This window comes from Epargyreus clarus, unplaced genomic scaffold (assembly GCF_041222505.1).
Source record: "Epargyreus clarus isolate Ecla_fem2 unplaced genomic scaffold, WU_Ecla_fem_2.2 ptg000031l, whole genome shotgun sequence".
NCBI classification, from domain to species: Eukaryota; Metazoa; Arthropoda; class Insecta; order Lepidoptera; family Hesperiidae; genus Epargyreus; species Epargyreus clarus.
The window spans coordinates 9,921,942-9,947,727 of record NW_027332236.1 but is presented as its reverse complement, the minus strand read 5'-3'; the positions used below and the strand labels follow the sequence as shown (position 1 = coordinate 9,947,727).

Below are 25,786 nucleotides of genomic sequence, written 5' to 3'. Positions count from 1 at the left end.
TGTGGTTCGACTCCGGCGGCACCACCGCCACACCTATTTCTACCTAATATACAGCAGTGTTAAGCTGCTGTGTTCCGGTTTGAAGGGTGTGGTAAGGGAGACAGACTTTTCGGAGGCGTTCCACCTTAGTCCTCAGGGGTAGCGGCGCATCTGTGGTCGACCTCAGGAATATCTAATCCTATCTGGAGATAATTACAGGTGTCCATGGGCGGCAGTAGCCACTTAACATCAGGTGGACTGCATGCTAATCTGCTACTCCTATATTGTAAAAAAAAATTGTATGACGGTAGTCGCTCCATATTCCTTCTACCCTTCAATGTTATAATTGTAACAAATTTATGTTCATTGAATTTTCCCTGCGAATAAGATCGTGCGTGGAGCCGCCAATGCGATTACTCCACGAATGGATTAACGTCGAGCATAATCATATTATTAAATGACTATGTTAAATATGATTATAACACACCTATTTCTACCTAATAACAGCAGTGTTAGGCGCTGTTGTGTTCCGGTTTGAAGGGTGTGGTAAGGGAGACAGACTTTTCAGAGGCGTTCCAGCTTAGTCCTCAGGGGTAGCGGCGCATCTGTGGCTGACCTCAGGTAGGAATCTATTTTATCTTGGGTCGATTACAGTAAAAATTTGTACCCTTATCATGAGTTTTCCAAACATCCCACAATTTTACGTTACGTTTACTCAATCCATTCTTCTCTCCCGTTTGCTTCAGTAGACTGAGTAAACGTAACAATAAGTAAGTGCTCAAGTCTATTTGTCTGCCTCACATGTTCGCAAAAAGAGAGACAAAACATAAAGCGTCATTTTGTCGGTTTAGGCAATTAATATTACGTTACTGACACTATAGTTCTGATACAATCCGCTAGGGACGCTGATTGGAATTTGTATGGGCAAATACGTAAACAAATACCAAAACAGTCATATTTGTCAAAACGTAAAAACTCATGGTAAAGGTACTGATGTTCTTGCGCGATAGTACCCACTTACCATCACAACTGCTCATCTGCTAATCTTATATAAAAAGTTCGATATGCTTAGAGAAAGCCCACAAATAAGAATTCCCCAAAATAAATAAGCCTCTCAAGGCCTACTTAGGAAGTAACGAAGGATAAATACCCAATGAACTCGCAATTATGGACAGACGACGACAAAATAACATCCCTCTGAGGGAGAGGGATGGTAGTAGGGTGGCTGTGCTGCAAAAGAAAAATTCAGGATAACTATGAATAAAAAGCATTCGTTTTACGAGTCAAAAAGTATAAACATATTTTATAAGCGTTATTTTTTATTTATATTAGACTAGCTGACCTGGCAAACTTTGTACGGCCTCAAAATCTATTTATCAAATATATTTCATATAAAATATAGCCTATGTTACTCGTAGATAATGTAGCTTTCGAATGGTGAAAGAATTTTTAAAATCGGTCCAGTAGTTTTTGAGTTCATTACAACCAAACAAACAAAGTTTTCCTCTTTATAATATTAGTGTAGATTTAGAAAGATGATGTTATTTGGGGACGGATATACTTAAGACTGAGACGCGCTGTTCCATAACGAAACTTAATGCGTTCTCGAATTTGCTTGCGAATTGATTGTTCAAAAATCATTGACGTTAAAAAAGAGTTTTATAAATAATCTACTTTGAATAAAAGCTTTGATTTTAGTTACGCAACCCAACTCTTTTTATATTAATAGAAATAGTAATAGTAATGATTTACGCTCCTAGAGTTTAAACAGAACCTTCCTGCCAGTCCCCCTTGGCCCTTCGGAACCTCAGACCCTCGGATGGATCCTATCTTTAATATGTTTGAAACTTAACTCTCAATACAGACAGGAGTCTCTAGCAATGATATATTTTGGAATGTGTCCTAGAAAAATAGAAAGTATGGGCACCCTAGTCGTTAACAGGGGATAATAGTCCGCATTCAGCGCTAATGACCTGTATCTTCCGGCTCATGCAGTACAGCTGGGGCCTTTCGTAGCAATGCCTTAGACCCCGGAAGGGAACAGTTAGGGCATACTGATTGAGGGAATTTGAAGGTGGTAGGGTACTTTGTCGTAGTGTAAGGTGGTAAAACCTACTGTGGATCGACTTCGGCGGCACCACCGCCACACCTATCTCTACCTAATAACAGCAGTGTCAAGCTACTGTGTTCTGGTTTAAAGGGTGTGCTAAGGGAAACATATTTTCCGAGGTATTCCAGCTTAGTCGTCAGGTGTAGCGGCTATGGCCGACCTGAAGGAATGTAATCTTCTCGGGGGTTGATTACAGATGTCCATGGTCGGCAGTAGCCACTTACCATTAGTTGGTCTGTACGCTCATTGGCTACTTCAATATTTAAAAAAAGATGGTCCTTCGAGCCGGATTTCGTACAGTTACACAGAATCCGCCGCGTTGCGGCATACAGCGTCACGCCGCATCTCCGTACTACGGTCTCATTTCGCTGAGTACACTTAGGGTTGTCAAAAAAACTTTTATTTCAAATATTATTTTCTTTTGAAAAATTTAACTATTTTTCTGTTTACTATATTTATGAATAATTTATGATTTCATGTAAATATCGCAAATCTTTCATAAACCATGTATATAAATTTCACATGCATGTATGTATTTTAATTTTGCACATAATTTATATCATTAAATTACAATAACGCCAACTTAATTTTCATGAAATTAAGTTACTTACCACTTCCTTACCACACCTTTTTAACCGGAAAACAGCAGCATAACACTGTTGTTATAAAACAGAAACAGGCGTGGCGGTCGTGCCTCCGGAGTTGAATAATAAAAGGCTCTATCACCTTCGTAGCTTTATTGTAGTCCCGAGACTACAGGGACAAAAGGTACCAACCCTAGCGACAAAGTACAGTATCAAATGCGTCTATGACCTTGTGTTTTCGTTCCTCATTACTTTTTACGTCCGATAAAAGCCTGCAACCCACGGGTGAACACATTGCAGAGGTTTTATTGACTATTTAGAATTGAGTGTCAAATGCAGTACTTATGTCACAAGTGTTAGAACGTGTTGTTACGCGGGTCCCTTCACGAGGGTTTTTAAAAAAAAGGAAATTTCGAAGACACAAAGAGTTTACTGTTTATTTAATTAATTGAATTATAACAATGAAGTGAAAATACGGAAATTAAAAGACGTGTGGCCGAATTGAATGATTAGATCTGACTCTCCGAGTGAGAGCCCACCTGCCCTTTTATATATTAGATAATGTATGTGCAGCACTAGGCACTGCACTCTAGCTTACATAGGCCGGGCGTAACAACCCCCCGCTTAAGTGAAAACTTACACGGTCGAAGCGTGAAGTTTTCCACAGAAAAGAAAAGAAAAATGGAAATTAATTATCAACTCTTAATCGCGGTCTGAGTTCGATTTCTTCAGGGCTTGATTCGCGAGGATTTGAAGCATTAGAATTTACTTTCAATTTACGAGAAAAGACCACGCATCTTTTATAACAAAAGTAGTATATAAGAAAAATTACAAAAAGTATCCCAAACAAATAAGTAGAAATAGAATAAGGAGTTAGAACAGGAATAGAGTCATTTTCTGAATTTAGTTTCTGTATAGTCTTTAACAAATCATCAGATTTTACATCAATTTGACTTAATCTATGAAAATCTAAATTAGGAAGCTTAGTAACAATTTTATTGAAGTTTAACTTCTTAAATTTATCAAAATTACAACATGAATCATTTATTAAATTGAAATCTGAATGGAAGTGACTAATTTTATACATAGGATGTTTCTTAGTTAGTAATTTTACATTTCCACAATATCCAATACAATCTGGTTTTAAAGTTAAAATACCTGTTCCTGAAATAGTAAATTCTTTAACATCACTTCGGCATTCTACACTTAATTTTGAAGGTTCAGATTGGGTAAACACCCATCGATTGTTATCTAATGACTGCCAAATATTAGTATGACCATATAAAAAGTTAGTTTTACATTGTTTTGGCAGTATTGTTAACACTTTCGTTAATATTTCTGTTTCACAAATAGGATAATCTTGTACATTAAATTCATTAAGATCTTTACAAATATAAATATCGGAATTAATATTTTTACAATTAGAAATATCATTTAAAGTTATATATTTGGATTTATCCTGATTCAGAGCTACAAAGGCAGTTGTAGGAATAATTAATGCATAAGACTTAGAATTAACATCATCATGCGGTACAGGAATTGGAACATTCTTATATAAATCATATTTACTTATCTGAACAAGAGGAATCTTAAGGATAAACATTAATTTATTATCTATGATGTATGTTATTATTTCAGAAAGATTAATTAATACATTTATGTTATCTAATTCCAAGTTTACAACAAATTCTGTGTATTTAGGTAAATATTTTACATTGTTTACCAAATCAGTATATAAATCACGAGGTTTTACAATTGACGGATGCAGAGTATTCGTTTTAGCAAATAATATAGAATTAACAATATCTTCTAATTTATACGATAGACTTAACATAGTAGACTGAAGAACGCTAAATGCACTATGAATAGTAGATTTTAACATAATTGAATTAGAAATAAGCGTTAAATTATTCACATATGAAGATAGATTTTCAAGCATAGTGTTTAATTGTTTCTCATTTTTGTTTATCTCGGAAATAGAATTATTAAAATTAGTAATAGCAGATTTAGAAAACATAATATTATCTTTTACCAGATCTAACAGTTTTTGATTACCATGTTTTAAGGTTTGGATAGCGTTATCGTATTTAATAGCATCGTCTTCGTCCATTGTGCCGAATACGTGTTTGAAAATTGTACCGACACCGGAAATCCATGCGGATCTCTTTGATCTAGCAGGAATTAAATGGGAAATAGAATAGTAATCTCTAGTGATCTCATTATACATTGAAACCAGCGGTTGATAGGAATTTTGACATTCGTAATCTTTTAATGCATCAGTTTGAGTGCAAAGATACTGCGCGGAATCGAGAGCGTTTTTAATGTTATCAACATGAGATTTTATGTAATTTATTTCTATTGGCATTAAAATATGCATATAATCGCTAATTAATTTAACAGAACCTGAGGGATTGAAATAAATTCCTGGACTCTTCGTTATTTGTTCGACGAATTCTTCATATTTGAAACCGTGACAATGTAATGCCAGGCTGAAATAGGATAGAAAAATAATAAGGAAACAGCAAAAGGTAAGTAACAAGAATAGAATTTACTTACAATGACTAATACGAAATAGTAACTTAAAACTTAAAATCAATATAAGATAGTTAATATTCGGTTTCAACAAACCTTTAAAATGATATAGTAAAAATAATAATAGAATATAAAAGAAAAGTCAACCTATATTTTAAAGGTTGAATAATGTTTTCCTTTTAAGGAAAAACGATTAAAATGACATTGTTAAATAATGAACAATGTAAAGAAACAGTGTAATAAAAATTAATGATTATACCCTAATTAAAGTGTATAAATTGAAATTGCAAAAGGAATAGCAGTGTATAATTTGTATAAAATAGAATTGTATAAATTGTATAATTTGAAACTGTATATGAAATAGAATTGTATAATTAGAACTTGTATAATTAGAATTTGTATAATTAGAATTTGTATAATTAGAATTTGTATATATTGAAATAGTATAATATTTAGTCTACATTAATAGCGCCAGTGTTAACATTTGCTCGTTTGACTTGATCGTAATGGTGTCTGACGTGACGTCTATTAATGAGAAGGGATAGTGTATTATTTCCATGAATTTTGACTACCTTGAATGGACCTTTCCAAACAGGAGACAGTGACTTACCCTGCCTTGGATGATTTTTAAGGTACACGAAGTCACCAACTTTATAGCGTACAGCACGAGTGCGGGAATCGTAATAATTTTTAGAGATGTCCTTGGATCTACGAATGTTCTCAAGGGCTTTGTTATGAGAATAGTTTAATCTATTCTGGAGCATCTTTACATACTCCGGATAGGTTGTACCAGGTGTTTCATCAAAGAGAGAATTTGGAATAAATGGTTTGTGACCAAACATTAACTCATAAGGAGTATAATGGGTTGTGAAATGGACGGCTGTGTTGTATGCTAACATTGCCGTATAAACATAACGAGGCCAATCAGTTTGGTCATCATTGACATATGATTTTAGGTATTCCTTAAGAGTGGAATGACTCCTCTCTAGGGCACCTTGGGTCTGAGGATGATAAGGAGACGACCAAAGTTGTTTAATTTTTAAGAATTCACAAGTTTTCTTAAATAATTCTGACGTGAAGTTAGTGCCTTGGTCTGTAAGGATCATTTTCGGTATTCCAAAGACCGAGATAAAATGAAGAAGGCACTCACTGGTTTCCTCGGCTGTAGTGCTACGAATAGGGTAGGCCATGGAGAATTTAGTAAGGTCATCCTGTAAGGTCAGTATGAATCTGAGTTTAGCTGGTCCTGATTCTGGAAGGGGCCCTACGATATCGAGACTTACACGTTCACAAGGTGTAGTCGACGTACTAGTAATTTGCATAGGGGCGCGATTAGTCCTTCTAAGGGCTTTATTTTGTTGACAAAGTTCGCAACGTTTAACGTAGGATTCTATATCACTTCGCATTCCTTTCCAATAAAACCTCTCTTTTATCCTGTTATACATTCTGCCCATGCCCACATGACCAGCAATGGGTATGTCGTGATTTTCTTTTAGAATTTTAGGAATTTCCCTCGGAGTTGGATAAATAATAGTATTTCTATATATTTTAATAATGATATCAGTATTATGGAAAAGGAAATTAAGAATATTATAGACTTTAGCATACGAGGGTTTTACGAAAGGATCTCTGAAGTCGGAAATAGCAATTTCTTTGCATGATTCATGCAAAATGATTAATAACTCATTACGGAGTTGTTTTAAGGATTCGAATAAATCTGGATATGGCACATCATCAAAGTGATGGACTTTACTAAAAAGGAAATAGTAAGATTTAGAACTTGTTTCTAGTTTTAGAAACGAATGCAGTCTCCTTTCTCTATTAAGGAATTCTGCGGTATCACTTTGATTAGCAAGGACTTCTTCAACGTAAGGATTTGCTTCATCAAGATCAATAGAAGTCGGTAGAATAACGATTTTAGAATCTGTCGTCAATAGGCTATTCGTATATTCATGTATAGTAGTATTAAATTTAGCTCTAGGATTCGACATAGCTTTTAGGAATTCTGAATAAGAATTATCAGAGACATTTGGACTTGGTATATCCAAAGGTAAGTTATTATTAGGACTAGTAGAAGAATTTAGAATATTATCAGAAATAGGAGGAGATGGAGTTGGAGTATTATTAAGGTGAGTATTAGGGTTAGATAAGTTTTCATTTTCAGGAATAGCAGGAGGACTTAGAAGTTCATCGAGTGTTGGTAAGTCCAAAGGAGGTGATTCATTATTAGATTCAGCGACGTTTTCAGGAATAGTATCAAGATTAGGTGAACTAGAAGGTAAGTTAACGTTTTCAGGACTAGGAGGAAGAATTGGGAGTTCACCAAGTTCTTGGAGAGGATCTAAGAAAGGTAAGTTCCACTCATTAGGATTCAGCGGGCTATTCAGGAGTTCCATATCGACATGTTCAAGATTCGGAGGATCTTGAGAAGTAGAAGGAAGAGTCGATGGAGACGATTCAGCGGGATTTTGCATATTATTAGGATTAATAATAGGATTAGCACCAGTTCCGATTATATTTACAGGAACAGAAGAATCAGAGGGATAACGAGATAAGGCATCTGCTACAGAGTTAAGTTTGCCTTTTCTGTATATAATCTCATACTCGTATTCTTCGAGCTTGAGTCGCCAACGAATGAGACGGGATCCAGGGTCTTTACATTTAAAGAGCCATTGCAGAGGCTTGTGATCAGTAAGAATAGAGAACCGGTTACCATAAAGGTAAGGGCGGAATGTTTTAGTACCGAAAATTATCGCAAGACATTCTTTTTCTGTGACGCTATAATTGCACTCAGCTTTATTGAGGGTGCGAGAAGCGAAGGCTATAGGGCGGTCTTGTCCTATTGTGCCCTGGGATAGAATGGCGGATATAGCATAATTTGAGGCGTCACAGGTAAGTATGAAGGGTTGAGTGAAATCTGGATATGCTAGTATTGGCGAAGAATTAAGTTTATTCTTTAGGGATTCAAAGGATAACTGTTGGGTATTATCCCATTTAAAAGGAACATCTTTCTTTAATAAACTTGTTAAGGGTCTCGCTAATTTTGAAAAGTCTTGAATGAAACGTCTATAGTAAGAGACGAGACCTAAAAATGATTTAATGTCCTTGGGCGACTTAGGAATTGGAAATTTTATAACTGCTTCTATCTTTTCAGGATTTGGTTTGACACCTTCTTCGGTGATGATGTGACCAAGATAGGCTACTTCTCTTCTAAGGAATTCGCATTTTTCTGGTTGTAATTTAAGATTAAATTCTCTTAACCTTTCGAAAACACATTTAAGATTTTGAATAGCAGATTTTAGATCAAAACCGTAAAGAACTATATCATCTAGATATACGAAACAGCGGGTGCCTTGCAGGCCTGATAGAGCGGTATTCATTAACCGTTGGAAAGTAGAAGGGGCATTTTTAAGCCCAAAAGGCATGCGAGTAAATTGGTAATGACCATGAGGAACAGAGAAAGCGGTTTTAGGTTTATCTTCTTCTTCGACAGGAATTTGATGGAAACCAGAAGAAAGATCTAATGTGGAAAAATATTTACTGGAGCCTAATTGATCAAGGATTTCGTTAATATGAGGAATAGGATAAGTGTCACCTATGGTGATGTCATTGAGCTGGCGAAAATCAATAACAATTCGCCACTTCTTCTCCCCAGAAGCATCTAGTTTCTTGGGGACTACCCAAATAGGGGCAGACCATGGTGATTTGGAAGGCTCAATTATGCCTTGGTCTAACATTTTATTTATTTGTTTTTGGACTTCAGCTTTATGAACTTCAGGAAAGCGATAGGACTTTACGTGAATAGGATTCTCAGAAGTAGTTTTAATAGAATGTTTTATAGCATCAGTGTGAGTTAGGTTGTCATCAGGAAGATGGAATATATCAGAAAAAGAGGAACAGAGGTCATAAAGAGCATCAATCTCTTCAGAATTTAGATGTGTGACTCGTAGTTGTTTTAGGACTTCTCGAGTTCGATGATAACTATTAGAATATTGGACATTGTTTACAGGATATTGAATTTTATCATCGTTATTAATAATATTGGAAGATTGAGAGTCATCACACGGAATAAGAGTTACATTTAAATTAGAATTAAGCGATATAGCAGATTCAGCAGTATTAACTACTGTAAGGTTAACCCTATTATTGGTTTTTACCTTAACGAGACAATTCGCAATTAAAAGATCTTTGAATTGATTTTGATTTAGCACGAGTCCCTCTTTAATATCGGGATTGGAAACAGAGCATTCGATAACCATTTCGGTTCTTGCAGGAATAGTATAAGTAGGCTCATTGAACAGAAGTTTAATGTTTGTTTTATCGATTCTCAATCGATTTTGGTTATAGTCTATATTACAACCGAATAGATTTAGTAAGTCTGTGCCGATTATACCATCATATGGAAGATCGATATCATCTATTACATGAAATTTGTGTGATATAGTTTTATTAGAAATATCGCAGATTTTTAATTTTAATGGAAAGTGTCCGGATGTTTTTGTAGTACATTTTACAGGATCTATACCTTTTAAATTTATTCTTTCTTTAGTTAGTTTCGGCGGATTTTGAATAGAACAGGATTTAATTAAGCTAACAACGGATCCAGAGTCTATTAATAAGGATAATGGAATATCAGACACAGAGGAATAAACAAGAATATGTGGAAGCAGAGTTTTCTTAGGATTAGTTTTAATTTCGTATACTTTGTTTTCTGTTTCAGGTTCAGGAGCGGATACGGCGGATACAGCGGACTCAGAGGATACGGCGGACTCAGAGGACACAGCGGATACAGCGGATTCAGAGGATACAGTGGATACGGCGGATACAGCGGATTCAGAGGTTACGGCGGATTCAGCGGATACAGCGGATACAGAGGATACGGCGTTTGCAGTCGGTGCTGCAGATACAGTGGATACAGCGATTGCAGACGGGGCTGCAGATACAGTGGATACAGCGGTTGCAGACGGTGCTGCAGATACGGTGGATACAGCGGTTGCAGACGGTGCTGCAGATACAGTGGATACAGCGATTGCAGATGGGGCTGCAGATACAGTGGATACAGCGATTGCAGACGGGGCTGCAGATACAGAGGATACAGTGGATGCAGACGGTGCTGCAGATACAGTGGATACAGCGATTGCAGACGATGCTGCAGATACAGTGGATACAGCGATTGCAGACGGGGCTGCAGATACAGTGGATACAGAGGATACAGCGGATGCAGTCGGTACTGCGGATACAGCGGATGCAGTCGGTACTGCGGATACAGCGGATACAGCGGATTTACAGGCGTCGATTTTAAGATTAGACTGGTGTCTCGCACGACACCGACGCGAGACTTGATTTAGTTTTTTGGAATGTCGACTTCGTCACGGCCATAGTCGTTTGTCTCATCTTCAGCCACAAAGTTAACACGCGGTTGTGGTCTGTATGAACTGGTTGATGGACGATTACGGTTATTAAAATATTCCCGTTTGCGGCATTGGTCAATAGTGTGACCTATATTTTTGCAATACCTACAAATTAATTTTTGATTGTTATTATTGTTATTCTGAAATTTGGAAACGGGAGGCCGTCGGAACGAAGTTTGTTCTGAACCTCTTGATTGTTGCTGCTGCTGTCGATTGAACGTAGATTGCATTATGCGTTCTTCACCTATGGCGATGCTTATTGCCTGTCCTAAGTTTTTGGGTGATTTGCACCGCAAAATTAATGATAAATTGGGTTTAAGGCCCATAATGAAATGATGTAGGGCTAGGTCTTCCATAGCCGCGTTGCGACCTAACACTTCAGAATGTTTATAATTTGACAAAGAAATTTCAGTTAACAATTGTGATAGACAGGTTTCAATTTTGAGTGCATATTGACTTACCGATTCATGCTGGCCTTGCCTGCTCTCTTGTAAATTAGTAAGTAGGTGGGAATAATGTTTCCTATCGGAAAACTGAGATTTTAGAAAATCCCTTAATTGGTCCCAGTTTTGGAATTCTTTAATTGAGCAGGCAAGCTCAGCCTTTCCTTCAAGTTGGCATAATATATATTTTAATAGAATTGGTTTTTGAACATCTGACGCTAGTTCGATTGCGTTGTTGCAATTTATTATGAAGGAATTGAGACATTCCCGATTGCCATCATATGGCTTAATGAATTTGAACAGTGTGTTTACGTCCATATCGAATTTATTTTTTGAACGAGTGACTCTAGGTAAGATTGGAGACTTTTCACTTTCAGCAGTATTTTCAGAATTATCTGTTTGAAGTTCACTTTTTGACATACTATGATGTTACGAAAGAATAGTATATTTTTTGGCAACAACGAAATCGAAAGAAAAAACAAAATTATACACACACATACAAGTACACAATAGGATTTAGTTAAAGACTTACAGGAACACGGCGATAAGGCGTACTTGCATGGCGACGCGATGTCTAGATGTTGACACAGCGGAATTCGGTGTTATCTGAACCGAACGTAGTCTAGGAGACGGTGACGGGAACAGAGACGATTTAGTATGCGGTATTACGTTTTTCTTTCCAGGAACAGCGGCGACGACTTCTAGCAGAGAACGGCGTAGAACAGCACGGAACAGCGGAGAACGACGGAGAACAGCGGAGAACAGCAGAGAACGGCGTAGAACAGCACGGAACAGCGGAGAACAGCAGAGAACAGCGGAGAACGGCGTAGAACAGCACGGAACAGCGGAGAACGACGGAGAACAGCGGAGAACAGCAGAGAACAGCGGAGAATCAGCAGAGAACAGCGGAGACACGATGTTGTAGAGATTCAGCGGAGAACAATGGAGTCAGAAGATACAGAGAGGATATCCGTGGCCACAACGATATGGAATGTCACTTTGTTTCCACTTCACTTTTGTTCACTTTTACACTTTCACTTTCGCGGAGACGAACCCGGGGATAGATTTGATATCCCTTTACGCTGCCACCAATGTTACGCGGGTCCCTTCACGAGGGTTTTTAAAAAAAAGGAAATTTCGAAGACACAAAGAGTTTACTGTTTATTTAATTAATTGAATTATAACAATGAAGTGAAAATACGGAAATTAAAAGACGTGTGGCCGAATTGAATGATTAGATCTGACTCTCCGAGTGAGAGCCCACCTGCCCTTTTATATATTAGATAATGTATGTGCAGCACTAGGCACTGCACTCTAGCTTACATAGGCCGGGCGTAACAGTGTGGTGCCTTTCTACCAGAGATACGCGCGGCTAAGCAATGTTTGATTAACCGTCGTAGAGTCAACTTACCCTGATGATGCTCCGTTTTGAAGCGAAACAAGTGTTGGTGGTGGTATGTATGGTGGTGTATATTTTTAATATTTTGCATCTGCACGCATCCTTTGAGGGAGGGTGGTACATACTGCATGGTTTAAAATATATACCATCATACATATTTGTAACGAATTGTTGCGAAGTAGTTTTAATCTTAACTTAATAGCATGGATTTCCGCAAAGTAACGTCTGTTACAACTAACTATCTAATGGATTTGTGTGAAATCCGCCAATAAAATTGCTTTATTTTCATTTGTTGCTTAGGTTTGGTGGCTGAGCTATGTTTTTTGCACGAAAATACGAGCTAAGTATCGCGACTGGTGCAGCTTAGGTTTTTTCATAGGCTAAGAAGATGCCTAGCTACAATTCCTAACATCTTGGTGGAAAAGTACTCTAAGGGTGCACGTAATCGATGGAATTCAATTAAGTAGTTTTCATTTGATGCGATTTAAAACACAGACAACCAAATATCTATTATATATCGAAGCTTATATTAATCTTATATATAAAATTCTCGTGTCACAATGTTAGTAACTGTACTCCTCCGAAACGGCTTTACTAATTTTCACCAAATTTTATATGTATATTCAGTAGGTCTGAGAATCGGTTACTATCTAGTTTTCATACCCCTAAGTGTTAAGAGTTATTCACCCTTAATCTTTTTATTATTTATATGGCAACACAACGTTTGCCGGGTCAGCTAGTAAAGCTAGTATTATATGTATAGATATAGTTACAGATTGCAACTACGAAAGTCTGAATATCTTATCTGTAAATTACTGTAACTAAATGTTTTGGCCTCTGCTTTATTCGCAGTCAAACGGTTTTGGCAAATGCCAACATTGTTATTGGACTATTCGATGGATTTATTCATTTAGGCATTACAGTTAGCTGGGATTGTATTGCAAGTAATGCGAAATTAACGACATATGGAAACATAACGATAATGCAGTTTGGTGCTTTGTTTCTGATATTTAATCTGCTGGAAATATGCTAATCTCCAAAATAGTTCAGCTGAATTCAATGAGAATGTTTTGTGCATATAGTTAGTTCGTTGAAAAAATCTGAAAGTCGTAAGGAATGTGGTTTGTCTCCGGCGGCATCACCGCCAGACCTATCTCTGCCAAATAACATCAGTGTTAAGCGCTGCTGTGTTCTAGTTTGAAGATTATGGTAAGGGCGACATATTTTTTCAAGGCGTTCCAGATTTGTCCTAAGGAATAGCGGCGCACCTGTGGCTAATATTGACTGGGATTAATTACAGATACCCATGGGCGGCAGTAGCCTTACCATCAAAGGGACAGCATGCTCGTCTGCTACTCCTATATTATAAAAAATGCCGATTGTTTTTTCTGTGACAGGAATAAAATTGAAACATTTTATTCAAAGCACATTGTATACAGAACTCTTTTAATTGTCAATCATTTACAACCATTTCGTAAGCTGTTTCGTATAAATAAGAAGTGAGGAAAGAAACTCCATAACCCAAATCTTTCTCTTATTGATCACGTGGATCATTTAGAATTGCAGCAATCTTCACCATAAACGTTCCGTAGATTATTTATATTTATTCATTTATTTCAGACAATAAGGTCCATATCACATATACCTTACAGACTAACATACATACATAACATTATAACAGCAGTGTTAGGCGCTGCTGTGTTCCGTTTTGAAGGGAGACATACTTTTTTAAGGCGTTCCAGCTTAGTCCTCAGGCGTAGCGGCGCATCTATGGCCGACCTCAGGCAGGAATATCTAATCCTATCTGGGGTTGATTACAGATGTCCTTGGGCGGCAGTAGCTACTTAGCATCAGGTGGGCTACTTGCTCGTCTACTACTCCTATATTATAAATAATAATAATAATATACTTATAAATAAATCACGTATTTGCTATCATAGATTATGTTGATCACGTGAATCATTTAAAATTGCAGCTATTTCAGCCCCCATCTAAACCCAGCTCCCTTAATTAAGTCCCTAATCTTCTCCTAGACCTTGAATCCATTAGCCATGTGTTTTGAAACATATCTCCAATGTAATAATGCATTATTGCTATTAGAATTGCACCGCTATGACCTATATGTGGTTTAAAAATAGCCCATGAGCGGTGTGCGGTGAATTGATGAGATCTATAATTGTTTGTAGCGATTGCGCGTCCGGTTACGTATTGTAATACTAGATACTGGACACTATTGGATAGTGTATTGTAAAACTGGATATCGTAATCATAGATTAGTAAAGATCTCACCGCCTTGTAAGTGAAGGAAGCCACAAATAGCAGATACATACGTAAAATGGCTGACTGTTTTCCCATTACATCTCTGACTGTCATTGTGTAATTTACGCGGAACAATGCCGACATGTGCAGTTAAGTGGTGCAAAACAACACGAAATCGAAGAAAAAGTGCGGAGAAATATCGTTTTATTCGTAAATGCTCTACTAACTACATTTTTTTCGAACACGTAAATATATGACAGTGACAATTTCAATTGTCAAAACTGGTTACATTTTCTTGTTATGAGTGAGTAATCTTTACTAATCTATGATCATAATGGACATTATTGGATAGCACGATCAACTATTGAAATCGACGCTATTGGATTCGGATATCGTATGATCGTTCATATGGGATTGGGATTGAACATTATTGGATGGTGCGATTTAAATATTAAATTCGACGCTATTGGATTGTGATATTTCCTCACGTATTTTTGTGGTCAAACCCTGCATGGGATCCTCAGCTGTGGACTGACTGGACTCCTACCGGCTAAAACCCCACGGTTCCTCTGAACGCCCTTTGTCGGGACCACGGGTACACTAGCATTCATCCGCTGTCCTGATGGCGTTTGCCTAACCCTACCATCCATTTGGTTTCATTCCTGGATAGATCCTACCTAGACATTGAAGAGAGGGTTTGATGCTATCTTAATTTATACCACAAGGCTGAATGGTCTGGTATAAGTACAAAAGTATTTTAATGGGTAACGCTAACTAATGTCAATTCCTAAAATTATTGACTCACCTAACTTTTAGTAGTGTTAGGTTGATAGCGAAATTCAATGAATCAGGCACTATAGAACTTCTTCAGCATTGAATTAAATTTCCTGGATTCTCGAAGCCAAGCGAACTGTAATTCTATGCTTCACTACACATTACGTACAATACCGGGAATCTGGGATTGCATATCTCGTGCAATTTAATCACAGGGCAATCTGAGATATGTAGACAAATACGAATGCAATTCAATTCTGCATTTACGAGGCACAAAGGTAGGTAAGTATTCCTTTGTGTGTGACTACGGGAGCTGAGATTGATATTCAAGAGATCTAATGTTATTGTATTGAATGTTATTGTATTGAAGGTATTACAACCGTATGTGGCTCGACTCCGGCGGCATCACAGCCACGCCTATTTCTGCCTAATAACAGCAGTGTTAAGCGTTTTTGTGTTCTGATTTTAAGGGTGTGGTTATGGTGAGTATGCAGTCCACCTAATGATAAGTGGCTACTGCCGCCCATGGACATCTATATCGCCAGATAGGATTAGATTTCTACCTGAGGTCTGTGGCCGATACATGCAATAAGACATGTGAAACTAACTCTGCATGTTGATCTAATCTCATTTAAGTTGACTGTAACGTTATAAAATTATTGTACAATGTTTCTTTTTCCTTCATTCCTATTTCTAAAGCAATTTACCACCCCAGATTAGGATAGATTACTGTAACTTTGTAAACATCTTAATAGAAGACCAAGCATTTATTTTGTCTAATGAGTCCCCGTTTTTTCAACTTTAATTTTTAAAATGATCCTACGTAATTGTGTGCAGGACTTTCCCACTTCAAAAGTGCATCTCATTTCGTCCGTCTGAAATTTTATCCCTTAGTTTACTTCAATTTCAGATGAGTATCTTCAGTAAGTACTTTAGGTACTCTACTGAAGTTACTGGATTCAATTATTTCTAAGTACCCGCTTTATGAAATGATGATGTTAGAGATCTTGATGAGTACTTTTGAAGTTAAGCTGGGAATGGCGTCATCAATCTAAGGGTTCATTAGTTCCTTAAAGATAATCTAGGAATAATATATAAGGAGAGATAATGGCTTATGGGCAATTTACTCCCTAACTTTTCGCTATGAAATTTAGTAAAAATAATTACTTTATTCTGGGCCTTCCAATAGCTTTACTGTGTATATAGGACTAAAAGGAAGAATATTCCTCCAATTCCAATATTGGAATTTTCTGTCATAACATTAAAACATGTAGGGATGAATAAGATGATAATATTATACACGATGAAGTCCTCAAGAAGCTTTGACTTTGTATAATTATATTTTTTGGGTTCCATACTCAAAGGGTAAAAACAGAACCCTATTATCAAGCCTCCGAAGGTGAGAATCCCACTTGGCCAATTTTTAAATTTCAACTAAGATTCTTCAACTAATAAAATAGACTTCATTAAGTCACAATTGTATGAAACATCCACATTCTCTCCAGCTATTCAAGTGCCACCCACGCCTAGAACTATGGACCTCGGAATGTACTCCTTGAAGTTGGCTGTGTCTGACGTCATCAATCTGAAGGCTCGTTAGTGTTTTAATGATAATCTCGGAGCGGTGTCGATAACGGGATTCACCCCTAACATTAAAGCTTCACGTGTGACGTACTGGAGGATAGAATGACGCTTTCAAAACTCTCATCTCCACACTAAGATTCCCTGTATCGTGGGTGCTATGAACGCACATAAACACACAAACACCCACACACAGAAATTATATCTAAATTCATAATTTCCATATGTCTTGTTAGTTCTTCTGCCTCTCAATTTAGGTGTCCAAAGTACAAATCCTGGGTCTGATTTTAGTTACGAATTAGAAATTAATTGCCTATTGCTCTAACGATGATAGAAAAACATAAGTAAATCGCAGACAATTTACCAATAGATTTTCTTCATCGTCATCACCATCAACCCATTACTGTCCCACTACTGAGCACGGATATCTTCCCAGATTGAGAAGGATTACGCCATAATCCACCGCGCTGGCCAACTGCGTATTGGTTGACTTCACATACCTTTGAGATTTTTTTCAACATCTTAGGTTATGCAGGTGGAAAACTCAAAGGAGGCCTGGGATTCGAACCCCGGACCCCTCGATCGAGATGCCAAGTTTCTGCCACTACGCTATCACGGCTTATTCTGCCGATTCGCTTCAGTAATAGCATACCGTGACAAAAACAGCTAAGCATTGTATATTAACCTACATCTTATCCATCTATCGATTAATATGAAGCCTTTGACTTTGAGGCTTTCCACGTGTTTAACAATCTGAAAGGTTGATCTATCTCGTTTCAAAGTCCAGATAATCTCTAAACCGATAACCGTGAGATCACCCCTGACATTTCAGCGTTGGTCGTGACATGATGACGCAACGGCAAGATTATCGGTTGAAGGTGGTAGGACCCTTTGTGGTTCGACTCCGGCGGCACCACCGCCACACCTATTTCTACCTAATAACAGCAGTGTTAGGCGCTGCTGTGTTCCGGTTTGAAGGGTGTGGTAAGGGAGACAGACTTTTCCGAGGTGTTCCAGCTTCCAGCTAGTCCTCAGGGGTAACAGCGCATCTGTGGTCGACCTCAGGTAGGAGTATCTAATCCTATCTGGGGTTGATTACAGATGTCCATGGGCGGCAGTAGCCACTTACCATCAGGTGGAATGCATGCTCGTCTGCTACCCTCATATTATAAAAAAAAAAAATTATCACCACCACCAGATTATTACCACCGCCGCCTAATTGTGGAAATAGTTTTCTAGCGTGGTTCCGTAGTTCGATAGAAGGGTGAGATGACCATCTCAGTCCCTAGGAGTGGCAACACAAGTGATCGGCTTCAGGTAGAGCCTTACCATCTTCATCTGTGGGTGACGTCAGATAGGAATCTAATCTTATATGGGATTAATTACAGATGTCTATGGGCCGCAGTAGCTACTTACCATCAGGTGGACTGCATACTCTTCTGCTACTCATATATAATAAAATGGTAGACTGCGTGGTAGTTTGCTATTTCTTACAAAAAAAAAAATATTAATTTCACTGTTCGGTACCGGATTCTCGTTTACCAAATAACCTTGGGTCTCTTAAATTTCTTAAATATAGAATCCTGGAGTTTTTCCAGTCTTAGCTCATTGACCACTATTTCATCCTAGGATACACGTGGGCAGCCATCAAACAATACAATAGAATAGTTGTATTGTGGTCTTAAAGTTGATGGTCTGTCCATTATTATTAATGATCCAGACAAAACGTGGGCTTATCCTATGTTAATGAACGCAATATTAAAATTTACGACCATCTTCATAATAGGGCGCAAATTATATTGTCGTTTTATTGCACTTAAAACTGTTAATGACTGAACAAGGTTTTGATGTGATCTGTTGGCGACTTGGCCAATGTAATATTTGAAAGTATTAGAAAACTCTCTGTCACCTCTGGCGGCACCGCCACACCTATTTTTACCTATTAACAGCTGTGTTAAGCGCTGGTTGCAGGCTGTTCTGGTTTGAACCATATCCTTCAAAGGAGTGTGTGTATACTTTTCTGAGGCATTCCAACTTAGTCCTCAGGGGTAGCGGACATCTGTTCTCGATCTCAAGCGGAAATCTAGTCGTGCCTGGCATCGATTGCAGATGTCCATGGGCGGTAGCTACTTAACTCAAGGTGGTCTGCATGCTCGTCTGCTACTTCTATATATATGAGATGATCTGTTGGCGACTTGGTAAGATCAATGTGGTATGCCGTGATGACAAACGGTTTGACCTTGGTGCAATCGTGCGCCGTCTATAGAGCCATCCAAAGGCCACGGAGCGTTTTTATTCCATATCCGCCGCGGAAGTGGGAAAGATTTTTCGTTTTAAAAATCACGGGACCGCAGATTTGTGCGATTATATAGCCGCTGCGGTTAAGTAAGATGGAAAGGCACTATATTTACCAACCAACCTACAAAGAGAAATTTAAAAATAATAGATTGAAAAATATTTTTAAAACTAGCGTTTCCTTTTCATTTTCTTCTCAGAAAAACCTTTTGATGCGCATGATATGGGTTTACATAAAAATATTTATTACAATTTTAAAAGATGCAAAATGTGCGCACATATGGAGCTTATTGCACCACTTTTTCTCCAAAGAAAACTTTCCGATAAGTATATAACTTAATATTTAATAAATAATGTTGATATAAAGACACATATAAAAGACTAACATTTCTATTTCCTTACTCTGTGCGTCGTGGCATTTGAAACGGTGACGTCACTTAATATCCCGGCGAAGTGAACTATTTCATAGCCTTCACAAGGACTGACCTAGTACAGTTTAACCCACATATGCTAGCATTAGTCACTAGGGTAGAAACTAGATTTATATGCTAATATGCATGCGATGACAATATGTTTATGCAAATATAAATTGGAGAATAACCTTTATATGTATAAATCTTGGATTATGTTTGTGGATGCCAGTTGACTTACGTGTGAGGCGACCACCTTACTTCTGACTTCCATCTGTGATCTGCTTCATGTAGCCTGTGGCCATATTCTGTCGAGTTGATTAAAGATGTCCATGGATGGTAATGACGACTTACTAACAGGTCTTCATGCTCGTATTCATAAAGATTACATTAAAGTTAGAAAACGTCCAAATGATTAGCACTAAAAACTTAGCAAGTTTGCAAGTGTTTCAATCTTTGTTCCAACTTATTTTTGAACCCGATAGAACCCTTTTGTGAAAATTTATTTTTTTGCGGCAGGACAACATCAGAACGTTAGACCTAACTAAAATGACAGCAAACAAGGGGCACTTTTTGAAGTTCCAAAAAATGGCATTTCGCGGACTTTTAGGGTCAATAAACTAAACATACTTTGCCGGGCAGCATCTTGGGGCGGCAAATTTCAGACAGAAAACCTTTTACTTTTACTTATATTCACACTAGTAAAAAATAGCGAGTATGAACATATATACAAGTGATTTATACAGATATAAAGACTACTTTTATAGACTTCACAAGGACCATTGCTGACCTAGGTTACGTATTATCCCAGACTATAGCTTGTCCTTTACTTTAAGCGCAATAAAGGCAGCTATATAATTTGCCGCATCATTGAGGCGGTCATAAATTCTGTCGTTTTCATTAACAACAGCCTTCGCTCATAAAATTATTGTGTTTCAATCATTAATATATATTTTACTTAGTATATATTGTTAATGATAATATAAGTTAGTAATATTAATAAGTTAGTATCATAGATTAGTAAAGATTACTCACTCCTAACAAGAAAATGTACCCAGTTTTGAGAATTGAAATAGTTGCTTGAAAAAGTTTTGCCACGTCTCCGTGCTAAAATGTCTCTAAAATATTTGAAATGAAATATGAATAATGAAATATGTAAATTACGCAGTATTAGTTATTTATTCGTAAATTTTCTCTAAAAATGTTTTTATTTGTTTTATTTGTCTAGAACTTACTGATAAACCATTTGTGGCTTCATTCAATTTCAAGGCGGCGAAGTATCTTTACTAATCTATGGTTAGTATATATTATTAAGAATAATATTTATGTACTAACTAAACGTAGCTACCTTTTTAATGTTGGCGGGTGGTCATCATACCACGATATATATGGAATCATTGTGTGCCTCAGTCACTTAATAATTATTAGTATCGAAGTAGCAAGCGAGAATGCAGTGTAACTGATGGTAAATGGTCGCCAATGAACATCTATCATTAATCCTAGGCTGAGTCCTACCCGAAGTCGGCCACAGATGCCTTGCAACCCTTGAGGACTAAGTTGGGAGGCGGAGGAGGATGAGTCTGTCTGCGTTACCACACCCTTCAAATCAGAACACAGCAACACTGAACACCGGAATCAGAAAAAGTCGTGGCGGTGGTACTTCCGCAGTCGAACCTCAAAGGGTTCTCTACCACCTTCGTAACGTCCCATACCTTTTTTTGTTTTTTATAATATAGAAGTAGCAGACGAGCATGCAGTCCACCTGATGGTAAGTGGCTACTGCTGCTCATGGACATCTGTAATCAACCCCAGATAAGATTAGACATTCCTACCTGAGGTCGGCCACAGATGCGCCGCTACCCCTGAGGACTAAGCTGGAACGCCTCAGAAAAGTCTGTCTCCCTTACCACACCCTTCAAACCGGAACACAGCAGCGCCTAACACTGTTGTTATTAGGTAGAAATAGGTGGCGGTGGTGTCGCCGGAGTCGAACCACAAAGGGTTCTACCACCTTTACAGTATCGTGTATTAAACTCTACTTTTCTTTGTTTCAGGGGACCAAATTTCTTCAAGCAAACAACGTTAACCAAACCCAATAGTATACAACCATATACCTAATTAACCTAACCAATTTTGACCTAGAATTCCTAAGTTCCTAGATAGGCTCCCTAAATACCTAGATCCTAATATAGATAGATTAAATTTAATACTTGTGGTATTGTGTTGTAATGGTATATAGAAGTTTGGTCCGGATGGATGGGAAATGGTCTTCGGTGTGAAACGCGTTGGGTTCGAATCTTCGTTGAGGCATCGAAGAAAATAGGTGAGTTTTTTTCGAATAAACTAGTTTAATTAAGTTACTATTAAGTTTTTAGTTTTTGAAAATGGTGTAATTCTTTCTTTTGATCTCGGTAGCGCCACAGTTTCTTTATACGACGACCCGCGTGGCGGAGCGGTCACCATACCTGTCTGACGCGCAAAGGTTCCCGGGTTCAATCCCCGGCCAGGCAGATGCAGATATCTAAATGATGAACTTAGATTTCTGTTTCTGGGTCTGGGTGTTTGTGCATTTGTCTATGTGTGTGTCCATGGCACCCACGACACAGGGAATCCTAGTGTGGGGCTGTGAGTGTAGAAAGCGTTTATTTTGTTTTATACTAATCAATGCATCTATAACTAATTTCAACTTGGGGCTAATCTGATTTGGAATTTAATATCACATATATCCTAAATAAATTTTCAATCTACGTGCGTTTTCCTTTTTGTCAGACAATAAATTATAGTTAAAAAACTAAAAACCACGCTTTTATGATTAATGGAACTACAGATTAAAAAATATTTTTTAACATAAGAATAAAATAATTGAAAATAAATAATGTTACTGTTCCAAAAACAATTTAAAAGACCACTTATGGCTCCGACTCCGGCGGCATGACCACACCTATTTCTGCCTAATAACAGCTGTTTTTATTGCTGCTACGATTTGATTTGAATAGTATGGTAGGGGAGGCATACTTTTCTGAGGCTTTCTATTTTAGGTCATAAAACGGCCTCATGAAGAAAATTTTGTTCATGGTCGGCAGTAGCCCCTTACCATCAGGTGGTGGTCATACGTGATTGCCTATCCACACCTCATCTAATGCTAAATCTTAATGCCAGCTAAGCTAGTGGTAAAAATGTGTCGAACTAAGTATTTTGCCTAACTGTTTGATTAAATGCCTGAATACCAAGAAGTTTAATTGCTAATTTACCGGCATATTAGGCTGTCTACTATGTGAAGCTGTGATTAGTTACGACATTCGTAACTAATCACAGCTTCACATAGACAGCTTTGTATTAGACCCAATCAATCTCTGTGGTTCAATGGGCATCATTTGATGAAATAGTTTGTCCAAATCTCGTTAGGATAATAGTCCGTCCTGGACTTGCGTTTTTGTTCTCGAGGAAAGGACACATTGACAAATGAACTGTTTGAGTGAAATATTTACTCTGTACGTTTGTAATAAAAGACGTAGGCAATCATTTTTTGTGGTCTGTTATAAAGGTTTTTCAAACAATTATTTAATGTACGAGTATGTGATCTTATTGTTTATGAACCCATTGGTCCCTTAGTATGAGATTTTAACTTTTTACAAAAATGACTGTTTTGGTATTTGTTTACGTATTTTCCCATACATTTCCAATCAGCGCCCCTAGTGGATTGTATCAAAACTGATGAACAACTACGAACGAACATACAAAAACCCAGAGCCAGAATGTTCTAAATCCATTAAAATTTCCGCTTGACCGGCTAGATCCCACAATCTTCGTATCAGACTAGTCATAATAAAGCAGACGTGAGTATTACACATCTAAAGGTCTTCTAGCGATTCCCAACATTAATTCATGTGCAGTGGACCGTATGGGAGATTGATTAAGGGACCCTAATCGCTTTGATCACGGGGAGGTCACTCTGTCACTCGAGTATTATAAATGAACTGTGATGAAACGACATCTTATGTTACTGAGATTCTTGATTAATTTATTTTTTAGCATAACTTTCATATTCATTATCTTCTTAATAGGTGAACATAAATATGTCAGCTAAAACTGCTATATCATAATTTTAAACCCCTTAGGAGTGGTCTTCAAATTTTTTATCTTAATTCTTAAATTTCTACATTATTCAAGAAACTTCTATACGTGTTATTTAATTCCTTAAGCGGTTATAAAAAAAAAAAACATTTCGTAATCATCTACTTTACATAAGTAAGAAACTCCTGTATAATCTATTCAACCCCTTAAGAGATTTATTTATATATTCACATACGGTACAGTACATAGCAATGTAATGATTTTTTGTAAAAATATTTTCTTCCAAACCCACCGGTTTAACCTGTCTGTCAATCAGTTAAAATTTCGTGGACTTTTATACAAAAGAGGAAAAATGTAGTTCCGCGAAGCACAGATCCAATTTTTACGTAAAATTCATTTTGCTTCAAAATACCGATGAAATCAATTTTCAAAGAATTGGTAGAAAAATCGTATAAGCATTTTTGTATGTTTTGGTATAAGTATGGAAATTGCGATAATTTTAAATTTGATCGAAAACAGATATTAAAGCGTTTGATTATACAGATTCCGTGTATTGTACTGTAACAAATAGCGTCTGGTTTATCTCCAATATTTCGACTAGGGATGAGGTTGAGTAATCAAAGAATCGATTTTCGGATCATAAATACGATTTTAAATCGATACTAAAAAACGAATTAATTTAGCGAATCTGATTCAGAATTTGACATTACATATTTCCTGTTATACTTAAGATTAGTCTTTTTTCTTCAGCCAAGTTTTTTAGCGTCATGGATTGTCTTCCGTTAAAAAGATAAACCGTCATTCACCATTTATTTTCCAGATCTATTCCTAGATCAAGATAAAATAAATCAAAGATCGATTTTTGGGACATCGATTGTCTAGTCCTCGATATTTTTATTAATTAATCGTTCAGTCTTCGATTGAAATCGATTTCAATCGTTCTTTAAAGAAAGAATCGCCATTCCTAACTTCGAGTGTTTCGCGTTAATTTCTAGCAAAAATGACATTTGAATAGCACTCGTAAATCTGTCAAACGACTGCTCTTTGCATGATTGCACATTCAGTTAACAACACTATACGTAATTTACGACGTATATGCGCTCTTAGCTTTGGAACGTAGGCATCTGAAACGATATGTCAGTTAAAGCAACATTGTGCATTCTTTACAAAAGAGTTTTTATAAAAAAATCTGTATGTACGTCTGTAATCAACTCTGAATAGGATCAATGTGCCGTAGAAAGAGAATTACACCTTATATACGTCATTTACACGAAATACCTATTCCAACTTAATCTTTAGGAGTAGCGATGTATCTATAACCATCTTTAGGTAAATCTATCGTTTCTCTAATTGATGACAGATATCAATGAGCGTTGACCACTCAGATCAGATGGGCTGCATACTCGCTTGCTGTTTCAACATAAAAGTCTTGGCATTGATTCGTAGAGATGATTTGCAATGTTTTTGTTATAGATCGCGCTGTAGATTTAAATAAATATTTAGTCGGGTTTCTCCGGAAGTGGTGAGCTGCCGAAGTCGGTGTAGAATGATGCAATTTTCACTCTATGCTAAGAATAATTGACTGTTGAGTCACGGCTGTAATAGCTAGGAGTTTTACTGGGTGACTCAGCCCTTCAGTCAATCTTTTATGCTGTTATGTTTTAGTACTGTTTGAAGAGTAATAAAACAAATGACAACTACACCAATCGCATTGGAGTAGTGTAGAGACATATAGTCTAAGTGGGCCAGTTATGGGGAGACTTGTGTCCAGAAGTAGGCCAAATTCTCCTCTGGGACCAGTATAAATGAGGCGGATGCATGCTCATTCACTTAATAAATATGCGTGTATGAATGAACGCATTTTCAACTTAATAGTTTAAAATATGTTAGAGATAATTTTACATTTTTTTTTTAAATAAATGTAACTGAATGGCA

The 25,786-nt window shown here is 37.2% G+C and overlaps 2 protein-coding genes across 10 annotated transcripts in view; one reads left to right on the top strand and one right to left on the bottom strand.

The window, feature by feature from the left end:
• LOC140754709 (muscle calcium channel subunit alpha-1) overlaps positions 1-25,786 on the top strand; it is a 97,282-nt gene that overhangs the window by 12,018 nt on the left and 59,478 nt on the right. For all 9 annotated transcript variants that reach the window (XM_073089761.1, XM_073089768.1, XM_073089762.1 and 6 more), the window contains exon 2: positions 21,832-22,100. The gene's annotated coding sequence lies outside the window, so the exon portion shown is untranslated. The remainder of the gene's footprint in view (positions 1-21,831; positions 22,101-25,786) is intronic.
• LOC140754900 (uncharacterized) lies at positions 2,867-4,894 on the bottom strand. Its single transcript, XM_073090064.1, has 2 exons — positions 3,684-4,894; positions 2,867-2,945 (listed from the first exon to the last, which is right to left on the bottom strand). The coding sequence occupies exons 1-2, from the start codon at positions 4,781-4,783 to the stop codon at positions 2,867-2,869; spliced, it is 1,179 nt and encodes a 392-aa protein (XP_072946165.1). The 5' UTR covers positions 4,784-4,894.

Excerpts from the sequence above, each read along its gene's own strand:
- LOC140754900 (XM_073090064.1), bottom strand. The coding sequence starts at position 4,783 with ATGGACGAAGACGATGCTATTAAATACGATAACGCTATCCAAACCTTA. Across the intron at positions 2,946-3,683 it reads AATTTTGATAAATTTAAGAA|GCTTTTATCGGACGTAAAAA; the intron begins GTTAAACTTCAA and ends CGTGGGTTGCAG.